Consider the following 22,777-nt stretch of genomic DNA (forward strand, 5'->3'; position numbering starts at 1 on the left):
GCGTTTCCTGAGAACACTCAAAACCAAACATTTCTCCTGAACTCCAACCGGAACCCAGCTCTGCATGGAGGGTTCTGCACCTCACAGGGCTGGTCCAGGAAGCCAAGGGGTTACATGCTGCAGAAGGAGGCCTGGACTGGGCCATAGCTACCCCTGGGGTAACATCACTGACTTCAGAGGGCTACACCAGGCATGAAACTAGACCAGTGTGTTCTACACATGTCAAAGGTGACCAAATAGAGATGAAGATAGGAGCAGCTCAGAGTTTTGTGGGAAGAGTGTATGTATGGGAGCAGGGCCGGCTCCAGGGTGCCCCAAGCAGCCAAAACAAAACAAAACAAACAAAAAGCCGCGATTGCGATCTGCGGCGGCAATTCGGCGGGAGGTCCATCGCTCCCAGGCGGAGTGAGGGACCGTCCGCCGAATTACCGCCGAATACCTGGACGTGCCGCCCCTCTCCGGAGCGGCCGCCCCAAGCACCTGCTTGAGAAGCTGGTGCCTGGAGCCGGCCCTGTATGGGAGGGTGCGGGGAAGTAAGGAGTCAGATCCTTCCTATCTGTTGCCAGAATGCAGGCATTTCCATTAGATTAAGTGCGACCACGGATAGCTTCCTTTCAAAAGTAATACAATTGTACAGCCTGGCCCTAGACATGTACAGTGTGCTGCAGAACACTGCAGTACTGGCAGCACAGGCCTTGCCCTGAGGAACTTACAATCTACATGGAGAATGGCAGACACAATGCTGGGAAAACAACAGCAAGCAAAGAAGGAAGGCGCACAAAGCTGAAATGTGATCATGGCTGCTGAAGTGACACAGGGAGCATTGCAGCAGCTGCCATATTTAAAGTAATTTTGTTGGCTTGAGTAGAATCTGTTATATGGGTCACTGTCTGAGGGCCTGTGAGCAAAGCTGGGTTTGAAGGAGGGATCTGCAGGAGGGGAGTGAGGCTGCGTGTTGTAAGACTCAGAGAAAACATTCCCTGGACAGCCTGGGAAACGGCACAAAGGAATTTTTAGACCGAAACAGAATTAGCAGAGGGTCCAAATAGGAGGGCAAGCAAGTGACCAGTGACAAGACATAGGTTGGGCTAGGACCTCAAGCATAAGAGTGAGACTTTGAATCTGATATGGAGCCTGGAGAGAGAGAGAGTATGGACACTGCAGATCATGGCTGATAATGCTCCGTCCTCAGCCAAAGGCCTGTGCTACTTTTGCATAATATCCTCAGACCTCTAATCTCAGTGGTGAGCAAGAGAGACAAGCTGAAGACAAGCGCCGGCAATCTGTTTCTTTTTAAGCCCATTAGGAGTGACATTGCCTGAATAGCTTTTAGTTTGGGGGAGTTTAGGCAATACCCTTGGCTTGGTGGGTGGGAAATCCTGCCATCCCCTTCAAGGCCAGAAGTACTGGAGCAGAAACAGCAGTGAGTCAGATAAACATGAAGCAGAGGTAGATTCCTGGATGAATCCTATATGCACCAGGATCTCCTCTTTGGACATTACAAACTGCATTTTACTGTAACCACTTGGGTGAAGCTTGTGTGGGCACATTGCCCATGGGCCTTTTGGACCATAGTAAAGCCTTAATATTAAACACTAACAATATGCGACAAGCGCCATTAGGTATTTTGTTCCCCCAAAATGTTTCCACCTAGGGTTTAGGAACAATCACCTGAAGCTGGGGTATTTTGGCTGCCCTCTTGCCCTCCCCAGAAAGGGAGCTAATAAATATGTCCCTCCACCCCAGTTTAACATAGTCATGGAGTTTTAAACCCTTGTGAGTATCACACAGAAATGAGCCTGTCATAGGTGCTGCTGGGAGACCTCCTGCCATCTCCAAGGCATTTGTTGCTCATTGATGAATAATGCAAGTAGCTCCCCTGGTAGTAGCAAAATGTCACGTAGCAGGGAGGGCATTTGACAGAGCAGAACAAGATGGCTTCCTTGGTGCCTCGTTGGCAAGACAATGGTCTGTTCAGCATCAGTGGAGGGCGGGCAATACAGACAAACCAGCTTCACCCTAGCTGCAGCCATATCCCCCATCCTTCCCCTTCATGTCCATCTGATTATGTGCCCAATTTTACATTGTAAAGTGACCACATCAAACACAACACAGGGAGCAAAGATGCCTCACCTACTCTGGCTGGCACTCTACTAACAAGCAGACCAAAGGCATGCATGAGACTTGACTGAGTGTGCGAAACCAGGAGCAATTCCTGTTACTGCTGCTCCCCTGGTCTGGGAAGTGTGACATGATGCAGAAAGGAAAGAGGCCAACCCACAGGAGTTACTGAAATAGCAACATCAAAGCTAGTCCTCTCCTCAAAGGAGCATTAACAAAACAGGCAACAGAACCAGACTAACTGCCAAATGAAAACCACGGAACTAACAAGCCATATGCTAACTTCAGCTTCAGGCAGTGGCCGGCTGCTGCCTCCCATCCCCTATTTTGCTGTCTTCTACTTCGAGTGTAAGCTCTTCAGGACAGGGACCTTGTCTGCCTCTTTGCCTGAAAGGCATCACTCTAGAAAGCACACACGAAAGGGCAGTCATAAAGCAGCACTGTCTTTAAGGGAGGGCAGAGGCATCGGGAGGCTGAGAGAGAGGAGTTCGGGGACATCACAGGCTTGGAACATTTCAGTACTTTGGGGGAAACAGTTTTTTGTTGTTGGTTTTTTTAAGATTCCTTCTGAGCGCCAGTGCATGGGTCTGTGCATATTTCCAACAAAGGCAGCTGAGCGAACAAAAAGGAATCTAACTTTCCAGGGCAGCAGCACTATTCCTTTTCTTTTGTTATAAATACTGCTCCAAAAACATCAAACAAAATAACGAAAAGCAGCCATTATGAGCTCTGCATCCACGGAGTGAGCTGGAGTCAGGCCTGTGGCTTCACCGGGGCCCAGAAGAATGTTTTCAGAGAGCTTCAACCATCAGAAAAAATTACACAGCAGAGCACAGTTAAAGGATTCAGACAGGTCATGGCTGCACTACAATCCCTTATTCTGGGGGCATTTCCCAAGGAAGCATCAGATGTCAGAAAGAATTCGGTGCCTCAGCCCTGTTCCCACAGCTGCCCCTTCTCCATGCCAGGAGCCATGACCTCCTTGTAGAATCCCAGCATGCACTGGGAAAGCTCATGGAAGGCCAAGGAGGCTGGGCCATGTGGTACCTCTTGGAATTAAACTGCAGCTCCAGAAATGTCATTTAGATGAAGCTGTGATATCACTCCCAGAATATCTCACAGCACAGAAGGTGAAATTCATTAGTATTAGGGGCAAAATCGCTCTCCCCTGCACACACTGAAGGGTCCAGGGCAACAAAATGACAGACTGATATTGCCTACAAATATGCAGGGGACTGCTCAAAGGAGGGTCAATGGGGGAACAGCCATCTATGCCTTGGGTGCCCAGGGCCCTCTGCAATGCAGTGGGTTTTGTAACAAGACCTACAGCCACCTTCATTGTTAATATTGATGAGCATGTAGTGCACTGTGTTGGTAGATGCATTATCACCTTCAGGATCTATCCCACAGAGAAGATAAGGCTTCTGCCCGTAGTCACCTGAACTGCTGATACTGAATGCCAAAGGGTCTAGTTGAGGCTCCCTGGGTCGGCTATCTGCAGAACATGGATTCCTTGAGGGTGGCCTGCAGAAATTGCAACTGCTAGAATGCAATTCTTAGTCTGGGCAATATGGCTTCCAGGATCTGTATTCCTGACTGGTTGCAATAAATTCCGTTTTATGCAAACTAGGAGTAACTATTGGGCTTCTAGCAACTTGCCAATGTGCCTTTTGCCTGCTAAGGTTTGAGGGATCCTTGCTTAGAACTATTTCAGAGGGAAAGCCCCTGATCTCTAGCTCTCTCTTCTGATGGCCATCTCTCTCTCAGTTCAATAATGGAGCAGGTAGGGAGAGATAGGAAGGCCCCATTTTAGTTTAAGAACTGGATTTTCTTGCAGAAAGCAGTTTTTGCTGTCTTACTTTGGAACAGAATAGTTCAGACTTGAAAGTTGTGTCTAGTTTATATATTAGGCAGGAACTGAGAACAGGCCAGTTCAGCACAGGCTAAACAATTTCAGCTATTTCTAGAGAGACCTGCAGCATCCAACATTCAGATTTGTTCTGCCAGCAATGAGGAACACGGCAACTCCCTTTATGTACTGCACTGAGGAAGCTGGAGGACTTTGCCTTATCACAGAACAAACTAGTTTCAGTTGACCATCCATCTCAGAGTCTGAGCTAGTTTCCAGCGGAGTCATAAAACCAAGGTGGGGTGGAACTGACACTTAACTGTAACTTGGGCTCATAATGCTGTGTGTGCACAAATGTTGGCCAAAAAAGGGCCCTAAAACTCAAACTCTGCTGAACAATTGGGAAACATCACTGCTCAAACAACAGATGCCCTGCTCTCTCTAATCATCATGCCAGACTATAGCCAGTAACCCCACTTTGGGCCTAGAGAGGAAGAGGTTGCTATAAAAAGTTGCTGGAACTTTCTAAAGTGTTAGCACCAAAGGGGGGAAAAAAATAATTCCAAATAGATCTCTGTTTTGGAGAGACCACCCCCTTGTGGGAAAGTAATGATGGAACATTCAATTATTAGATGGAAACAGCTCATTCCATTAGCAGCCAATCAGAATATCTGTTACATGGGCTCTCCCAGACAAGGCCATGAATGCTTCACAATCTTGAACCACGACTGGTTGCTAAACTCAAATGATTTAATCCTCTTTATTATCTAAATGGCATTCTAATAATTTGGAGCAGGGAGTGTTCACAACCAGAGTTGTCAAGTCTGGGGCACTGGAAAATAAAGTGTAGGAAACAACTCTGCACTGCCCCTTGGATTACAGGGGACTTCATAGGTCTTCTCTCTCTCTCTGTTTCTCCAGTATGCCTGGAGCAAAGATGGGGCAACCCAAGGGCATCAACATCACCTGTATTTTACAGCATCAAGTGAGCCAAAGGCTTCTGGGAATTGTAACATTTATTATAAAATTGATCAACATAAGTTAGTGATCAAATACAAAGACATCAAACTAGCTCCTCCCTCACCCATTCCCCACAAGATGTCACAATTAGGATAAACAACTCAAGCAAAAGACACCAAGTCTTCAGTCCTGCCCAGCTTGTCCCTTCATGAGAAGCCTCCTGTAGTGTTGAGGCTGTCCCAATGGTACTTTGTCAAGCTCCCACGAAGGGTTCACTAGTACTTCTCTCAGCAAGTCTGGACTGCAGGCTTAGGCAGCTATGTAAAACGTAGCACATTTCATTTCAATACTGATTTCATGTCCAATGGGAAAACTCTACTAGAGGACTGGAGTGACTCACCCTGCCCCACTTTCATGACAATCTTCATAGAGCGTGTCTGGCAGACTCCACCTTCTCTATTCTCCAGGCCTTCCAGAGTCCCATTGGAAGTGGCTGCAGGGAAAAAGAAGACTCGGTTAAAGAGCATTTATTAAATGGAAGGGTCTTCAAGAAGGCAAGGAAAGAGGCATAGATTAACATGGGGATGGCACCCCAAAGAGTGGTTCAACAGTTACTCTGATCTCATGTCTGTGCTGAGCTAACCTAAAGGAATGGAGAGCAGTTTAAAGATGATTGCTTGTGTCTCTGCAGAAACACAGGGGGCTCCATGTCTCTTCAGCTGTGTTCTCTTTGCAAAGCAGTGGGATGCAGTGCTTTAGACCTTTATTCAATGGTTGGTCACCTCAGGCTAGTTGTTCAGAAAGGTCCCAAGGAAAACCTCGAGGGCTTCTCCTAACATTACCATCACAAAATTCTGTTTACAAACATCAGAGTAAGAGAATGAAACTGAACAAAGGAATTCAGGATACATATCAGGAAAACCTCCTGAGAGCAGGAGCCAGTTAGGCTACAAAATAGAATTATATAGGAGTCCTAGTAACAGTTTTTCCATCTCTCTCCTGATGTGTGCATTCATTCCACAATGTTCTCACCTCCCTCCCCACTTCTAGCCTTGGGTCAGGATATTTATGGGCTTCCTCATTCTACAGTCCTGAACACACAGTAAATGTTTAATACACCGAACTCTAGTCTTCTCCAAATCCCAGCTGCTCCGCCCCCCAGTTCCATTCTCTCAAACCTCCAGCCCATTAAAATAGTTATCCTGCTGCTTGAACTGGTTGCTGAGCTGCTAATTAGATTGTACTCCAAGGGAAAAAGAGAGACCAAATCTGACAAAGGCCAAGGCTCCCACTCCACAGCCACAGCACAATGGGGATAAAAGCTACAGAGAGGCAGCCAGGGCACTGGAAGAGAGGAATGCTCTGGAAGCTGAACTTTCCAAGCCATAAACCAGAGAGATTCTCTCCATCACTTTGTCTCCCCTTAATAGGGAGCTTGTTAACCCCATGAGGACAAAACATGAAATGTTCTTTTCACCAACCTGTCGCTCTCCCCCTCTTAAGGCTGGTTAATGGCTTTCTGAGCAGCCTGGGGACTAGCCTAACACTTAAAGGGGCTGCCACGGCTCAGAAAAGCTGTGGCAGCTGATGGACAGACCCCAGCCGTCTTATGGAATAGGGTCTACAGGCATCTCTTCCCTCCTTATTAGGGTGTCCCCTTCTGACCCATTCCCCTGCTCCAGCCCCATAGCAGCTTCTCCTCCAAGAGGCACAGTGCAGCACTTGCTGAGCTCAGATGATGTCTGGAATATGGGCTGCTACAGCAGCACAGACCAATGGTCTGTCTATAACTTGATTATCCCTCCTCCTCCTCGCGTCACTCGATAAGACTGGTCCATCTGTGCAGCATGGCTTCAAGGAGACGCCGCAGAGGAAGGAGACAGTTCTCACTCACACTCACTCACCTCTTCCCACCCATATTAAAAGGCTGAGGGGAGATTTCTTCCTGCCCCCAGCTGCTGCTGAGTTTATGCTCTGAAGCCTGAGGACTTACAGCCCTGAAAATGTTTACCTGAGAGCATGTCACAGTAGATGCTATTCTTACACCAAGTTTTTCCTTTAATTTTTTTTTTAAGGAGGATTGGGGGAGCCACTCCACACATGAAGTGTAAGCAGAGTCAGAATGAGCTCTCCCCTGGTGGTGAGCTGTGGAAAAGAACTTCAGGGGCTGATCTCATTTGCATGGGCACACCCACCTTGCCTAGCATGATGGGACTGCTTGCCCAAATAGTCACTTTGGCTGCTGTGGGATCCCCAGTCTCTTTATTATTGGGGCAGGAGTAACAAAGTGTTGTTATCTTGGTTATGTGAATCAAGGACAGAAGAACTGTACTTGGCATTTTATGACTGAGGGACTCACCCTCAACTAAGCAGCACTTGCTAGGCAAGGGACATGGATTCCAAAGCCCACTGAAAGGAGAGAGATTCAGAACAAGTATTTGTACATAGAAGTGGGGGCCCCTTCTGAAGCCCCTAAACATCAATTTGACCCCTTCTCTCTCCACTGTGTAATAACAGAGCTAATTTTGTCTCCATTAGGAATCTTGTTACAGGCTGCAGAGCTGAAATTGCTGGGCTGGTGGTTTTGATCAAGAGGACTGTCCAGGTGCACCAGCACTGAGGCTCCACTCACCAAGAGCTGAAATCACTGAGAGCTGTGTTTGGGGGCCTGAAGATATATTGGTGAGTGGCTAGCGAAGAGGTGCAGCCAGCTGGGTGGCTAGTGGTGAAAGACTGTAGCAGAACCCACAGAGAGGCGTCGCAATCAACCTGAGCAGCCAACTATGTAAGGTGCCCCCATACCTTCCACCCACGCTGGGAGATGAACTTCTGAACTCCGGGGTTGCACTGACCAAAGGATAGAAACTGTGGGTGGGGTGACTGTTGGGTTGCTGAACTTAAGACCCTGAGGGGAAAAGGACACTGCCAAACTTACTTGGGGTGGGTCTTTTGCTCATGGTTTGTGTTATGAATCCTGTTTGTGGTGTTTCCCCAACATAATGCTGCATTGTTTCCCTCTTTTATTAAAAGGCTTTTGCTACACTCAGATAATGTGCTTGCGAGAGGGGAAGTATTGCCTCTTAGAGGCGCCCGGGGGTGGTGGTATATAATTGTCCCAGGTCACTGGGTGGAGGCTCGAGCCAGATTTTATTGGGTTATTGAAAAGGAACCCCTAGATACTGAACCCGGCTCTTGTTGCTGCCAACTCTGACGGACAGAAGGGTTACATGAACCATAAACAATTCAGCACGCAGTCAGGAAGGGTGGTCTTTTAGTTAAGCACAGGACTGAGATGGAGAAGATCTGGGTTCAGAACTCAGGCTCGGCCACATAGGCTGAGACACCCTGGCAAATTCCTTGATCTCGCTGTACCTCAATTCCCCATCTGTAAAACAAGGACAATACCACCTCCTTTCTCCACCCTTTATCTGTTTTGCCTACCTAGATGCAAGTTCTTTGGGACAGGGACTGTATCTTACTATATATCTCTTCAGTGTCTAGCACAATAAGGCCCCAATTACGGTTGGTTTCTACAGGCACTACCATAGTGCAAATCATAAATAAAAGTATCTGGGAGACTTTTTTTATTGCCAGGAATAAAGCTTTGCTGGTTATTTTTTGTTTTGCAACCATTTCATACCAATAAAGTACAGTACACACAGAAATTACTTTACAGACCACTTGAACACACTCATCTCTGAGTGCAGAAAAGAAAGTGGCTGTTTAACAGCACACAGCAACGTCAGGGCCACTTAAAAAGACAATGTTTCCCATGGTAAGGAAGCAGTCCTGAACCAGGCCCTTCATCACCCACACCTCATCCTTAAGGCTTATGGGCCCTTCATCGCCTCCTCTGCCCCTGGTGGATAATTCCCTTTACTCCTTGAGATGCGTGATAGGAACGTGTGTATGCACAGTGTAAATTATACATATATAATTACACACTGTGCATCAAAGAATGTAAACTCAGAGCCCCAATGGATTAGAATGGCTATAATTTCAGGGCAGAAGTCAGTTAAACTCACATTAACTTTTTTTTGTTTTATGGTCTATGCAGATTTTAAGTCTCTTTTGTTCCTGTGGGAGTGAAGTAAGGCACACACCTCTTGCTGTTATGGAGGAGAAAATGACACACCAACATGCTCAAGAGCCCCCTCTCGTGACTAGAGCAGCTCTGATATGCCTGCCTGTGTTGTGGCTAGGACTGGGGGTCATGTGTGGTTAGGAGCTTGATTAGACTGTATACAATCCTAGCAAGCACCATATAATTATCAAAAGAGAAACTGCTGTCTCTCTGAATTTAGAATGATGCCCCAGGATAATCCTGGCCCTCCAAGAGTGGGTGCTGTGGGTGGGAAGTGGAGTCCCTTGATATGGATCTTTTCACCTTTGCCTTCTGATCCCCGACCTGTCTGTTATACGGACGGCGCCATCGTAGTGCAAAACAGAATTTGGCCAGGATATCTGGGCTAATCCCCATCCCTAACTCCTGCACAGAGCACCATGGCATATTTAATAGTCAAAGAACAGGATAGGAGGTTTGGGCCTGAGCCCTTCTCTCCCTCTGTAGCACAAAGAGTCTTATTTTAAGGGGAAACACAGGAAACTGATTACATGTGGCTGACTGGAATAAAGGCATCAGGAATGCAAGGGAATCTTTAGTGTTACAAATCTGACTCTGTCTCAGCTAGGATGTTATGGGTAGCAGCAAGGGCCTGAAACAAGGTCTCTTTCTGAGTGACCCGACCCAAACAAATAGGGTTCCAGGATTGTTCAGTCTGGTGCCTTGGTCAGAGGATTCCAGTGATTCACAGGAAGGTACAGGCCTTCCGTAGTGTACCTAGTTAACAGCACAATGCTTTGCACAGAGAAGGGGAACTGCCTGATGAGCCCACAGGAATCTGCTGATGCTCTGAAGCAGGTGATCAGATACTTCCTTAATATGAAATAGCTACAAATGTTTTTAGTGATCAGAAAGTTATCCAGCCACAGAGTGCCTTGATAACCCTCCTGTGGCACCAATTTCCCAGGCCACCAACTCTTCATTGCCTGAAGTCTTATTTCACTGTGTGTTTGGGATTCACAGGCTGTTAGTTTCATTGGGGGCTCTGTCACCATCAGCCCTAAGTCAACTGGATGGAAGGGCCGGGGAAGTTTCCCTTTCAGAACCATGCTAACTATTTCCATCTCTTGGTCAGGCCCTGAACTCAGACTCCTCACAGTAGCATTTTAGGGAGATAATTCCTCTGTCAGGACAAAGGAGTAGCTCCAGAAGAAGCATGGATGCTGGAACTATTTTTATGGTAGGAGTGCTGAGAGCCATTGAACCCAACTGTAAACCCTATATATAATGGAATCCACTTCAAGGCAAGGGTGCAGCAGCACCCCCAGTCCCAGCACCTATGGGGACAAGGAGAGAGATGGTTCTCTCTATACCTTCTCACCCTGCCATGTAAATTCTTCTAGAAAATGTGAAGCAGATAATCAGTGTTACTGGCCTCTAGCCCACTTTTACCAATTTACTATCCATGTTGAGAACTGTCAACTCAGTCCACCACTCAACCGCATCTGACGAAGTAGGTATTCAACCACGAAAGCCAATACATCTGTTAAGTCTATAAGGTACCACAGGACTCTGTCACTCAACCTTTGCGTATCGGAAATTACAATCAACATACACATAACATCCTGTGTTCCACACACAGGAGTGACAGGGTTCCCAATAAAACAAAGGGTCACTAGTGAGACAAGCAGGCCCATAACGAGTACTCTTCATTGAACTGACGAGCAGGCAAATGAGAGAACAGTGTTGGCGAGTTAGGGAGAGCTGTTAATTTCTCCTCAGAAACAGCAAAAAGAAGTTGGGTTCTTTGAAATCATCTGATCTACAAATCCTGAACTGCCCCCCTTTGTTGTGGGAAGACAGGACAATTACCCTATTTAGAGGGCTGGAGGGTCCACAGGACAAGTCAGTGGGCACCTTTAGGGACTCCATGATGCCATGGGGATGGAAAGATGCCCGCACACTCATTCACCCTGCTGTGTCTAGGGTCCAGAATAAAAATAGAACTGACTATTGACCAAGAGCACAATTCTAAAACAGTTTCATATATAGGAAACTATACACACCCTAGCCTACCATTACAAGCAATGGGGCTATGGGAACGCAGCAAGTGTAAACTGTATTCCATACACCCATGGCAGTCAGTTCATCTCTGGTGGGCACAAGGCAAGATATTTTGTAAGATAAAAATCAAGGAACACTCCTTTCCTCTGCCCCCCTTGTGACTGGTTTATGGGAAGAAAGGGGGATTAGAAACAACAGAAAATTTAAAACTGTTGGATACCTTTCTCCATCCATTGATTTCTACCCAATTACAGAGAAAACCATCCAGGTTCATAGGGTGCTCTACTCTGGTCCTTAGATCTAGGCAGTGAAAGCCCTTTAGATACAGGAGCACAATGGCCAGAGAAAGCTGCACCAGACGGCACCCACCAGAGCCACGGAAGCGGCTCCTGACAGAGAAAGAGGCTCACGGAAAAGATGGGTGCGAGCCATCTCTCTGGAACCAAAGAGAGCGTTGGCAGGCATGGTGAAGGCAGGAGCCAGAGCCCGAATCGCCCCACTCCAGTCCTAAGAAGCACCATCAGCAGCCAGTAAGAGGAGATCAATCTGACCTGCCAGTGTAAACCACAACAAGGAGCTAGTGCTATAGCAGAGAAGTGAAGACCACAGAATATTTCTAAGTCGTGTAAGACATTCAACTACATGGTGTGTTTGTATGGCCCTGCTGTGATGAGCATCACCACCATGCTCTCTCCACAAGATTATCAGTGCCACATCCGCAAGCCAAAGCAGCAGCAGCTGTGATGAGGAGACTGGATTAGTATCATGCCCCACCATGTTTTTTGCTGCAATAGGAAAAGTCCCTTAATTAGGATAAGCAGGAGCTCAGCAAAGCCAGCCTTAGTGGTACTGGCCATACCAGCATTTTCTTTTAGCCACATCAATTTCTGCAGGATTTTTCCTTCATTTGCCAGAGCAGGGAGTGGGAGCCCCCACTGTGCAAACTCTCTTTTCATGGACTTAAAGGGAGTTCAGCATTTGGTTTTGAGAGTTGTTAGAGGTCTCCATTCATCTCAAGGGAGAGTTAACTCTCAGACCCAGTGATAAGAATGTAATGTCAATGCTGTTAACTACATCACTGCTAATCAATTCAGGAGAAACAATCAGCTAATACAGAACTGTGAGCAGAGCTTGGGCTGTTGGTGGAGCATGCTTATGGCTCCTAAGCATACGGCAAATAGAACGTCAAGAGATGGCTGAAGCTCACCAATTGGCTCGTATGTGGGGTATTAACATACCAGGTGGAGGTGAGGAGAATCCAGATACACAGGATTCTTCCTCTGTGTTCAGGTACTAGTAGCAGGAATGTCCTTTTTGTAGCGCCTTTCCCTGGGCCCCCTCATTCCAGCTGGTCATGTCCTGCTCTCCAGTGTAAATGCTTAAACGGTGTACAACAGTTTGATTTTGGAGGATCTGAAGCCATGGAAGGCATACCTGTTGGCAGACAGACGCAAGGGTCTTTTAACTGGTCAACTTTGGATGGAATAAGATGTTTGATTTCTCTCCTGATTCCCTTTAGCAGGTCTCTGTTATGATTTGGGCCCCAATGCACAATCAACATGCTGAGACTGTAGCAAATCCAAACAGTTTTCCTTTTATTATTCTTAAATACTCTGCCATCTGTGTACAACAGCCTGACGCTACGTGCAGCCAAACACAGCACAGATACAATATGCAATCTGGCTCTGCAATCCCTCTTCCTCTTCTCCAGAAGTGTGTTCCCAACATATATAGCCTTCAGTTAGGGCCTTTGCTTTCAGTCACAATGTTTTTCTTTTCTTTTTAAAAAGGTGATTCCCCCGCCCCCGGCAGAGTAAGATCTGATGAGCTCCCACCTCAGAGAGCTTAAGAGAAGCTCCAAGTGTAGGAACATTAGGCTCTTCAGCCACAAGTGGCCCTGCAGCTTGGGAAGGGGAGGCTGGAGCAATTACACTCCAAGAAAAGAGCCCATTATCTAGCCAGATGCTAAGACATAAGAAGTAGGTTCCCCAATGCTAAGCGTCTATTGATCTTATGGTTAAGGGAAAAAACAGCTGCACCACAGCAACCCCACTGCCTCCCTGCACCCTCCCCCCTCCATTGGTTGTTCTGAATAGTGCGAGAGCGCGTCATGGGGAATTTAAAAAAAGAAAGACGTGACTCCCAACTACACCCAGACAAGGACAAAACCCTCTAGAAGAACTTGGGTTGTGGTTTTGTTGTAACCACAGGGTCTGGGAGACTCAGGATTGAAATTCTGCCTATACGAGGCAGCTAATGAGCTACGGACAAGGCAACAAGATGGAGACCAGCCCTTCACCAACACCCAGAGGGAAGTGGAACCAACACATTTTGTCTAGTAATTTCTCTTTACACTTTTACTAAATCATCACAGATGTCTATTGTTTCAGCAATAGGTTCCTTCTGTCCCATCCCACCCATTAAGATTCCCCCCACCTTCCCCATCTGCCCCTGTGCCTCATCTGTACCAGTCCTGCCCATCCCTTTCCAGTCTGGGAATCTAAGGAAAAGATCAGCCAGCCCCTCTCGCTCTCTGCTTCCATCTACTTAGCTTTTTACATGCCCCATATCAGTATGGTAACCAAGAGCCTCTGTCACCTTCAAGAAGGCTAATCCGGAACTGCACCAGGCAGCCTTTGTGTTACATTTAATACATCAAATTCTTCATTTCTCTCAAGATGCAATTGCCTCATTACTCACTTGGAAACCCTAAGCTTTCCATACTCAAGGCTAGCATCAGCAGCTCAGCAAGTGACAAAGGCTTGTATCTAATGTATGTTAAACAGAGCAGACTATAGCCTTTTATTGTTATTTTAAATATGGACAGACAGGCTGGGGGTCTTCAGATCCCAGCCTGCAACATCCCATTGAGTAAGAAGCAGCCTGACAAAGGCAATGCTTGTAGATCTACCCCTTCAGAGCAAAGACAGAGGTAGTTGTCTGATCTAATCCAGGGGAGACTACAAGCATTCCAGAGCATGCTAGTTCTGGACAGGATGGCACCTGAAAAGGAATAGCCTGAAATTAAATTGATGCCTGCACCTAGATGAACTCTGGTGGGAGAGGGCAAGATGCTACAGACCAAACCTAGCCTAGAAATCTCACTCCAAAGCATAGCTGCCAAGGTCCCCCTGGTGCTCTTTCTTCCAGTGGCATGGTGCCTCTCAAACAGAGAGGGGTCTTCACTGAGTGGCAATTAGAGATGGGCAAAACAATTTTGGATGAATAGTTTATTCAACAATAAAAAATGCAGTTTTGGTTGACTCAAAACTGTTTGTGAATTTGACCCAAATAAATTGGCCATTCACAAAATGGCCAGCAGTGATGGTACTGATGGTGCTACCATCGCCTTATAGCCTTTAGCACAGTGGTTAGGGCACTTGCCTGGGATGGGGGAGACCCAGGTTTGAATCTCTGCTCTGGAACAGACCCAAAAAGAAATGTGTGTGATTGGCATGCCAGTTACTGAAAATGCTATGGCACCTCAAAAGACAAAAGCTGTAAACTAGTCTGCACTTGTCTTGGTCAAAACAGATTAAAAATCCCTAGATTCAAATAGTATTTCTCAGGTTAGAAGGCTCTGGACGGGCCAGTGCACGCAGACTCAGAACAGGGATGCCACAGGCCTGAGAGGTTTCTATACACTATAACCCTTGACATTTAAGGGCTCCCTTTAGGAAGATGTAATTCCTGGATTAAAATGCCTGAACTTTCAGATCTTTAATCACGGACCAAGCTTCCATGCAGTGAAAGCCGGTGCTGAGCTGGCACTGGCTCCAGGCTGAAGCAGGTAGTTGCAAGCCAGACTTGAGTTACATTCTGCACTCTCCCATTGTCCTGAGCAGACACTAAAGATGCATGATGCACACACACAGGTTCCCAGACAGTTTGTCCCTCTAGTCTCCATTGCAAGAACAGCACCTGGCAGCTGCCCTTTGGAACTGATTCCTGACAACTATAACCCTTTTTGCAGATGTTAAAAGGAAACTGACTAAAGAAATGGGTCAGCAGAAACAGTCACTGCACCATCAAGTTTCAATACAGATGCTGCAGAGTGAAGAAAGTAGGATCTTCTCAACATCCAGAGACAGGAAAGACCTGGTACGCTAAACTAGTTCATTCTCCTACGCAAGAAACAGGGCAAGATTGTTACCTGCAGTGTCTTCACCAATCCAGTTTTAAATATCCCCAAGTCACACTCCTTCCAACACCTCCCTTGAGAGACCCACAGTCTAAGCACTTTAGTACAAACTGTTTCCACATTGCCAACTCTGAGCATTCAGAAACCATAAATCGCCCTCGCCCCCACCCCCAAAGCAAAAAAAATTAGCTAATCATGAGTTTTTAAAATGAATACGTTTTGGGTTCTTTTTGTTTGCTTTCAGGGTTCACATTTTCAGGCTTTCCTACACAGCCACAAGGGATAATGAAAACTGAGACTCTCAAAATCAGAGGACTCCAGAAGTGAGGTCTTTAAAAACACTGACTATAAGAGTTGGCCACGCTGCTATTTCCCAATATTCAATCTAACATTACCTTTGCTTGATATCACCATATCTCCTTATTTGTCCATGAGAGTCCTGTATACCCTCTGCTTCCATATGGGCCCCACTTGGAAGATGCAGTCTTAATAAGGAGTCTTAATGCTGGAGGCTCCATCAAGTCTTTGTATTGTTCAGTTTCTCTTGCAAAGGGCTAAGCAACAGCCAGTATTTTACTACCGGGACAGTAAATTTTCACTGGGAACAGACATAGCAGCATGGCTTGGCGATATACAGTTAGTGCATTAGCCATTTACCTCCAGAGACCAAGGCTCAAGTACTCCAGCACTTGAACCAATACACAGCAATTTAAAATAACCAAAATAAAGATCTCTGAATATTTCAAGAGGCTGGAGTTGAGAGGAAAGTTCTTTATACTAATTAATACTCTATGTTGTGTGGCACTGGATAATAGGCTCATTAGAAATAACCTACATACAATACAAATCCTGCTTAGGGCACATTTGAACTAAATTTGGTGGCATCTGCCTAGCTTGTTCATGGAAAACTCTACAAATCACCACCACCTACTGAAAATCAATTACAGAACAAGAGAACTAGTTAGAGGTGCCTCAGCAGAGGTCTAAGGACAACACATCAAAGAATCCAGAGAGTAAATACACAGTGTGGCAGGGAAGGGCAGAACACAACAACAGTGCTGGTTCATGAGGAGCTGGGGATAGGCACCAGAGGTCCCAGGACATCTATGAAACTTGCACTTCATTGACGGCCCCAGCAGAGTGTTCTGGAAAGCAGGTTGGGCTCTGCTGAACTCCTGGTGTGCTCACCTTTGCTCCAAGTGGATATAGTTGCCTTCTTCACAAGAGGGCTAATGTTTGGAGCGTCTCCTGAACTATGCACACTGGCTGGGAGCTGCTGCTAGATCTCCTGACAGGCACCTCTCAAACAGGAGGTTAAACTTGCCTGCCTTTTATGACATATTGAGATGGACTGCTTCCTGGCAGTCTGGAGAAGGCCTGCAGTGCAGAGACAGCCCTATCCCTGTGCTAGGAACAAAGATGCAAGTGGCCTTCTGCTGCCTCCACTATTTCCAAATAGTTTAATTCCCTCCGGTCCCCAACTATATAGCACCAGAGCCAATTCTACAAGTGTGTATCCGAGGTGAGAGGTGTGCCACTCCAGCTTGGGCTCTCTGATCAGGGTGACAAGGAGATGACCCAATATTACTGCAGATTCCACTTTGGGTTGAAAAAGGTTCCCTTTTGTTTTCACAGAAAGCAACGAATTCTAGATGGAGATGGAAGAGACTATTAGGTTGTACCAAGTCCATTCGTCAGTAACAAGGAGACCAAGGCACGCTCATTCCTGTAGTGTAACCTTCAGTGATTTGACCACATAGCCCAACAGCTAGGTTCCCACTCCTTCCATTGGGAGACTACTTCCTAACAAAATGGCATCTCTCTTGCTTAGGAAAGGCTTTGGTATGAAGGAAATGGGAATAGCCAGGGACAATCAAGAAACACATCATGTGTGTTACACCATTAAGAATCCAGGCTCTCTTTCCAGCTTGTGTTTATAGCTTCAGCAAGCTGCAAAACATCCCACAAAGTCACAGTAGCCTAACTTACAGAAAAGTTAGTTTAGATAAGTTTTGAAGACAATCCTAAAAGTACTGAAGTATACTGTGTAAAATATTATTTCACCTCCCCTTATAAAACAAAGGAATGAAATGCCAAAGTTACCATTAATGCAATGTTATTGTAAACACATGTACAAAGAAGTCAGGAAATTCAAATGCTGGAGTTCTCATACATTAACTCGGTGATATGTTCTGTTGCGGTTCTTTGTTACACATATACTGTGGATTAGAATTTTATATCAGCCACAAACTGCACAGTCCGTATAATGTGGAAGAGTTAATTTTATACCCAAAATATTAAATTTTCTTGTTTGATTTCTTAGCCTTAACATTAGATATTCCTCACGTTCCCATTCTCCTGTGTGTGCTAAACTCCCTGGTTGGACCACATCTCCCATAATGCATCCTGGGAGTTGTACCCTAGCCAGGAGCCTGGCCCATAGAAGAAAAGAGGGACATGAGGTAATTGAATTACAGCTCCCAGGAGGCACCACAACAGCATTTCATCTAAAAATATTTCTGGTTTTGGCTGTTTGGTGAAAAACTGACACTTCACAGAAATTCTTGTTTAACCAAAAACCCCATTTCCCATCAAAAACAGTTTAGATGGAGAATTTTTGACCAACCCTAATCAAGAGAAACAGCTACACTGCCTGTACTCTCACTAAAGCCAGAAAGGCTCTTTTTAATTGGCTCTGGGATCCTTGATCTGTTCAAACACGAGTCCTCAGCAACATTCAGTGCAGGAGAAAAGTCCATGAGGCTGGGCAAGAAAGGCCTTGAGGCGTCCCTGTAACCTTCGCCTGGCTATCCCTAGCAGCACTGCATGTACCTGTTCATTTTAAAGCACTGCTGGGAGCGGGGCAGAAAAATAAAACCTTTATTGTCTTTTTAAAAGAAAAAAACCCAACAACAACAGAAGAGACATCAACTAAAGAGAAAGGTTACTCACAAAAGCTCTGTGGTGGCCCTGAGCAGTTATATGTCAGAATAAAGTGCCATATAATCCTCCACCTGATGCTCTGCCGGAGTCATTTGTTGGCCCCACAGGGACCAGGAGAGGAGGAAAGCACTTATTGAGTTTTCACAGGGTGTAAATCTCTCCGGTTAGGTAGCAAAATATCTAAGACAGTGAATAAGAAATTTGCTATTAAGGGAACAGAAAGATTCGTGTGGGGACACTGTCAAACACCCCCCCCTCCCCCAAGTTAGGCTAACGACTGCTCTTTGTGCGCTTTACTGTTAATAGCCTGCATAGAAGGAGATGCAGACATACCAACCATGAGCGACACTTTGAGACTGCCCTTTGAGACTGCAGCTGCAATACTGGGCTTGGTCTGGCCACCTCATTACCGGAAAGATACCAACAAACTGGCGGGTGTTCAGCAAACAACCACAGTTATCAGGGGGCTGGAAAAACTGATTTATGTCCAGAGATGCAAAAAGCTAAGTCTGTCTAGCTTGGCTAAGTGACAAATAAGGAGGAGAAAGTATGCAATTCTCCGAAGGGTGTAAACCATGAGAGGGAAAAGGAATTTAGGGGGGAGAGGAGACACAATAAGGAGAATTCAAATTACAATTAAAGGGAAAATTTTGCATGAATATCAAGAACCACTTAGTGCCAATGATTTATTTGAAGAGTCATTGCCCAAGGGAAGGGTTGGCAATCCCCTAATTTGGGACATTTGAAACTAGACTGGATGATACATAAAAAAGCATGCTGTTGGAGCCAGTCCTGCCCTGGTCCCCTTAGCGGAGCAGGATGGGTGTATGAATCAGACAGAAGTCAACACCCATCCTATCCTCCCCACAATGCAGTGTTCCGTTTATATCTTGATAATACGTTATACACTAACATCCACCACAGTAACATCAACAACGCTTGCGCCTGAAAAGGGGGGGAAGGGGAACAGAGGCTGAGTAAGCATGAAGAGTGTGTTTACTCCAAGGGTGAATTGGTCAGATATTTGACACCTAAAGCATCAAGGCATTATTATCTTGACTTTGAGGGGCTGTGCAAGGTGGTCCTTGGGGAACTAAATAAAAAGGCAGCGGAGAACTCTCTCCACAGGGAGCACTCTGGGAACTCTACACTTGTATGGATTCAACAACCCTCTTGCAACCTTCACCTCGTTTTGTGTGTTATGGAATTGTTTGGTTCTCTTAAATCTGCCCTAATCAAGCTCCTGGGGTGTACTTAACCTGAACAGAATTGCTCACTTGCCGTGTGTGTCTGAAAAGCAAGAGAAAATGTGGGACAGAGGAGACAGGTCGTTTCTTTCCCCAAATTAATACTTGATACCACACAAAAATGTTTCCTTCTCTCTTTTGGTCAGTCAGAAGAGCTCCAGGGCACATGGGATATCACATGGGAGAACATAACCACCCAATTCATCCTGTCTTGTGCTCACTTTATGGAAAGGAGAACCTAACCACCCAATGCACCCTGTCTTGTGCTCATTTTCAGAAGAATGTGGGGAGCCCTTCATTCGATCCCTCCATTAACCTTGCTGTTCTGCAGACAGCCATTGCTGCCATAACTGGGACTCAATTAGCTGTGTTAATACCAGCTCTGAGCTTCAAGCCTGGATCAAAGAGCACAGTCATTACATAGCAGCAGCAGGAGAAAAAATCATCACTCCTAGGGCAAAGGAACTTCAAAAAGCAACTAGGACTAATTCTCTCAGGAAAGACAAGCTTTTAAAGGCAGAGCACACAAACTGGGGAGTCCTCAGCAGGACACACACACAGTTTGAGAGGATTTCAAAATGTAGATTATAGCCTCTACCCATTTTGGTCACACACCACATTAGCATCCACATCAACCAGCTTCCAAATGTGATAAGACTCCTCAGTCCCACACCACCCCTTCAGTTCCAACATGCAACCGCCCACAATGCACACATCCAATTTCCCTAAATCACTCACACACACACACCCTTAACACAAACCTCAGAAGGATATAGATCTCAGCAGACCAACTTATTGTAAAGCCTGACATTTCTATATATAAGGAATTTTGAGGTCAGGGTTAAGGTTGGGCCTTTGGGTGAGACTCTGAAGAACTAGATGTGTGCACTGTGGGTGGTGAAACTGATCCAAGTTTGTCAAGAGAAGATAAGAATCAGAGTGCTTGTTTGGATGTTGTGTTGCTTTGTGAATCGAGGATGGGGAAGATCATAGAATCATAGAAGATTAGGTTTGGAAAAGACCTCAGGAGGTCATCTAGTCCAACTCCCTGCTCAAAACAGAACCAACCCCAACTAAAGAGGTTAGTCATCTTAACTGACTAGCTTTAACTGTTATGCTTATAAGAAGCACACGGGATCTTTTTCAGGGGAAAAGGCAATACGCCGCATTTATTGAAGATACAACAATTAGCATATGCAGTCAATGTTATAGTTACCAGCCCAGAGTCCAGATCAATCTAGTGGCCAGCTAGATTGATCATGGGTAGGGAGGAGCTGGGTTCTGTCGGTCGCGACAGGATGCTCCGGGGAAGTCTTGGCAGGATGAACCCAAAGTTTCATGGCAAGACACCCTTTTTATATAGTGATTTTTTTCATTGGGACCAATGAGTTTTGCTCAGTCATGCTGTAATTAATTGTTGTTTGACAAGTGCTTGGTTTTTTAAAAAATTGTCTCTCATTCTTTATCACAGCTATTTTGTCCCCATTGATAGGTGCCTGTTTTATTTTTAGAGTCGTTAATCTGCCCTCCTCTGACATTTCAATAGGGGCATGTTGCAGCCTCCTGGCGCCCTCGCGTCTGTTTTTGGTTTCTTCCTTGTACATTGGCTCAGCGATGGCCTTCAAACTTTTTTTTTTTTTTTTTTTTTTTTGGTTATTAAACACCTACATTCCTTATTCACACACAAAACAGAATTAATTTACACAGAACATTTTGAACAGGAACATCAAACTGCAATGCACAAGAAAACAATCATGGCATTCTTTTACTTATTTTAAAATGCTAAACCTACAACAAAATAGTGACCTTAAAATGTCTGTTACTGCCTTGAAATTAGCCCAGACACAGATTCCGGCTGATGCAGCTTTACCAAATGGCCCATTAAGCCATTCCTTTCTGCTATTCAGAAAGGGTGGCTGGCAGGATATGATTAAGTCATACACCAATACATTTAATACATATTACATTATATTATTTTTTATTTTAAATTATACAAAATACAAACAAAATTCTACTACAACTGAACATTAGCACGTTTGTGTGGGCATGCCCCTGATTTTTTAAATTAACAAGAGTCTAAATGTATTTGGTATAGAGAGCAGCCTTGTTCTGGTAAAGTCACCTGACAAGCAGAGACTCCTCTGCTAAGAGGGCAGCTTTTCTGACAAACTTCCTACAGAGAACAGCCTTATTCTGGGGGACCATACTAGGTACACCAAGCCAGGGTTGTCTGTGCTGACCTGTCACAGGCCCCCACAAGATGAAGGGGTGATAGTCACATAGGGCAGGAAAGGGATAGAGCCAGGAGGACTAAAGTAACTTAAGGGTCTAGGTGCTGGGAAGCCAGCACTGAAGAATGGAAGTTCTCTGTGAAGTCCAGTGTTGTCAGCCTCTGTGGCTAGAAGCAGAAGTTATGACAAACCAAGTAGCTGTCTACACTTATATTTCCCCATAAATTCCCCTTGAAGGCCTCTTCAAAACTGCAAGCTTTTATCTTGAGGCTGTAAATGTTACAGGAGCCCAAAAAAACACCAGAAGCTCAGTCCAAAAGGACAAAAACAACAAGGAGGCCAGTGGCGCCTTAAAGACTAACAGATTTATTTGGGAATTAGCTTTTGTGGGTAAAAAAACCACTTCTTCAGATGCATTGTTTTTGTGGATACAGACTAACATGGCTACCTCTCTGATATTAGTCCAAAAGGAATAATTTTTCAACCTTTCCAGTTCTACTCAGAAGGCTCTGAAGAGCATGAAAAGCACCTGGAGAATCAAATCAAGTCCTCATGAAGTAGTGGGAGTTTAAAAAGGGTTTCTGTGAATTTTCATGTTTAATTAAGGGACCACAAACAATCATTCTGGTGACTTCAGTTTTGTCCTCATCATGAAACATGCCATGCAATTGGCAATTTCTGGTTCAGAGAGGCTGACAACTGGAATAGCAGGAGGAGCAGTGGGAGCAGAGTGAGGCGCAGAGCTGAGTCTCAGCTCAAGACTGAAATAGCAGGGGAGAGCAGATCAGAGGTAAGTGACTGAAGTTTGCATAGTGCCCTATCTGCTGCATTATGCCTAACTACAGCAAAGTGCTATGAGTCATCTCAACTGTCATAAGCACTAAAAATTATATTTTTCTACCTAATGGGATAAGTCATCAGCTCGGTCTACAGAGAGCCCCAGCTGCAAGTTGGAAGCATTTTTTTCTTGGAAATATTGAGACTTCAGAGTGAGCAGAGAAGAGTGTGCTCCCATAACTGAATCTAGATAGATTTTACTTTCACTTAGAACTGCACCAAACATTGTGGCATCAGGAAGAGAGGTTTCCCCATCAGGAATTTCATGGAGTCTACACAAATCTCACACTGAAAAAGCTTCCCCTGAGAGCAAAGGTAAGT

General features: G+C 45.5%; 1 protein-coding gene across 1 annotated transcript in view; it reads right to left on the minus strand.

Annotated features, from left to right (window-relative positions):
- The window catches only part of EFNB1 (ephrin B1), a 128,812-nt gene that overhangs the window by 12,565 nt on the left and 93,470 nt on the right, over positions 1-22,777 (minus strand). Inside the window, exon 3 of the mRNA XM_034780620.1 lies at positions 5,331-5,423. Within this exon, the coding sequence (XP_034636511.1) occupies positions 5,331-5,423 (93 nt within the window). The remainder of the gene's footprint in view (positions 1-5,330; positions 5,424-22,777) is intronic.

Source organism: Trachemys scripta, chromosome 9, assembly GCF_013100865.1.
Source record: "Trachemys scripta elegans isolate TJP31775 chromosome 9, CAS_Tse_1.0, whole genome shotgun sequence".
Taxonomy (NCBI): domain Eukaryota; kingdom Metazoa; phylum Chordata; order Testudines; family Emydidae; genus Trachemys; species Trachemys scripta.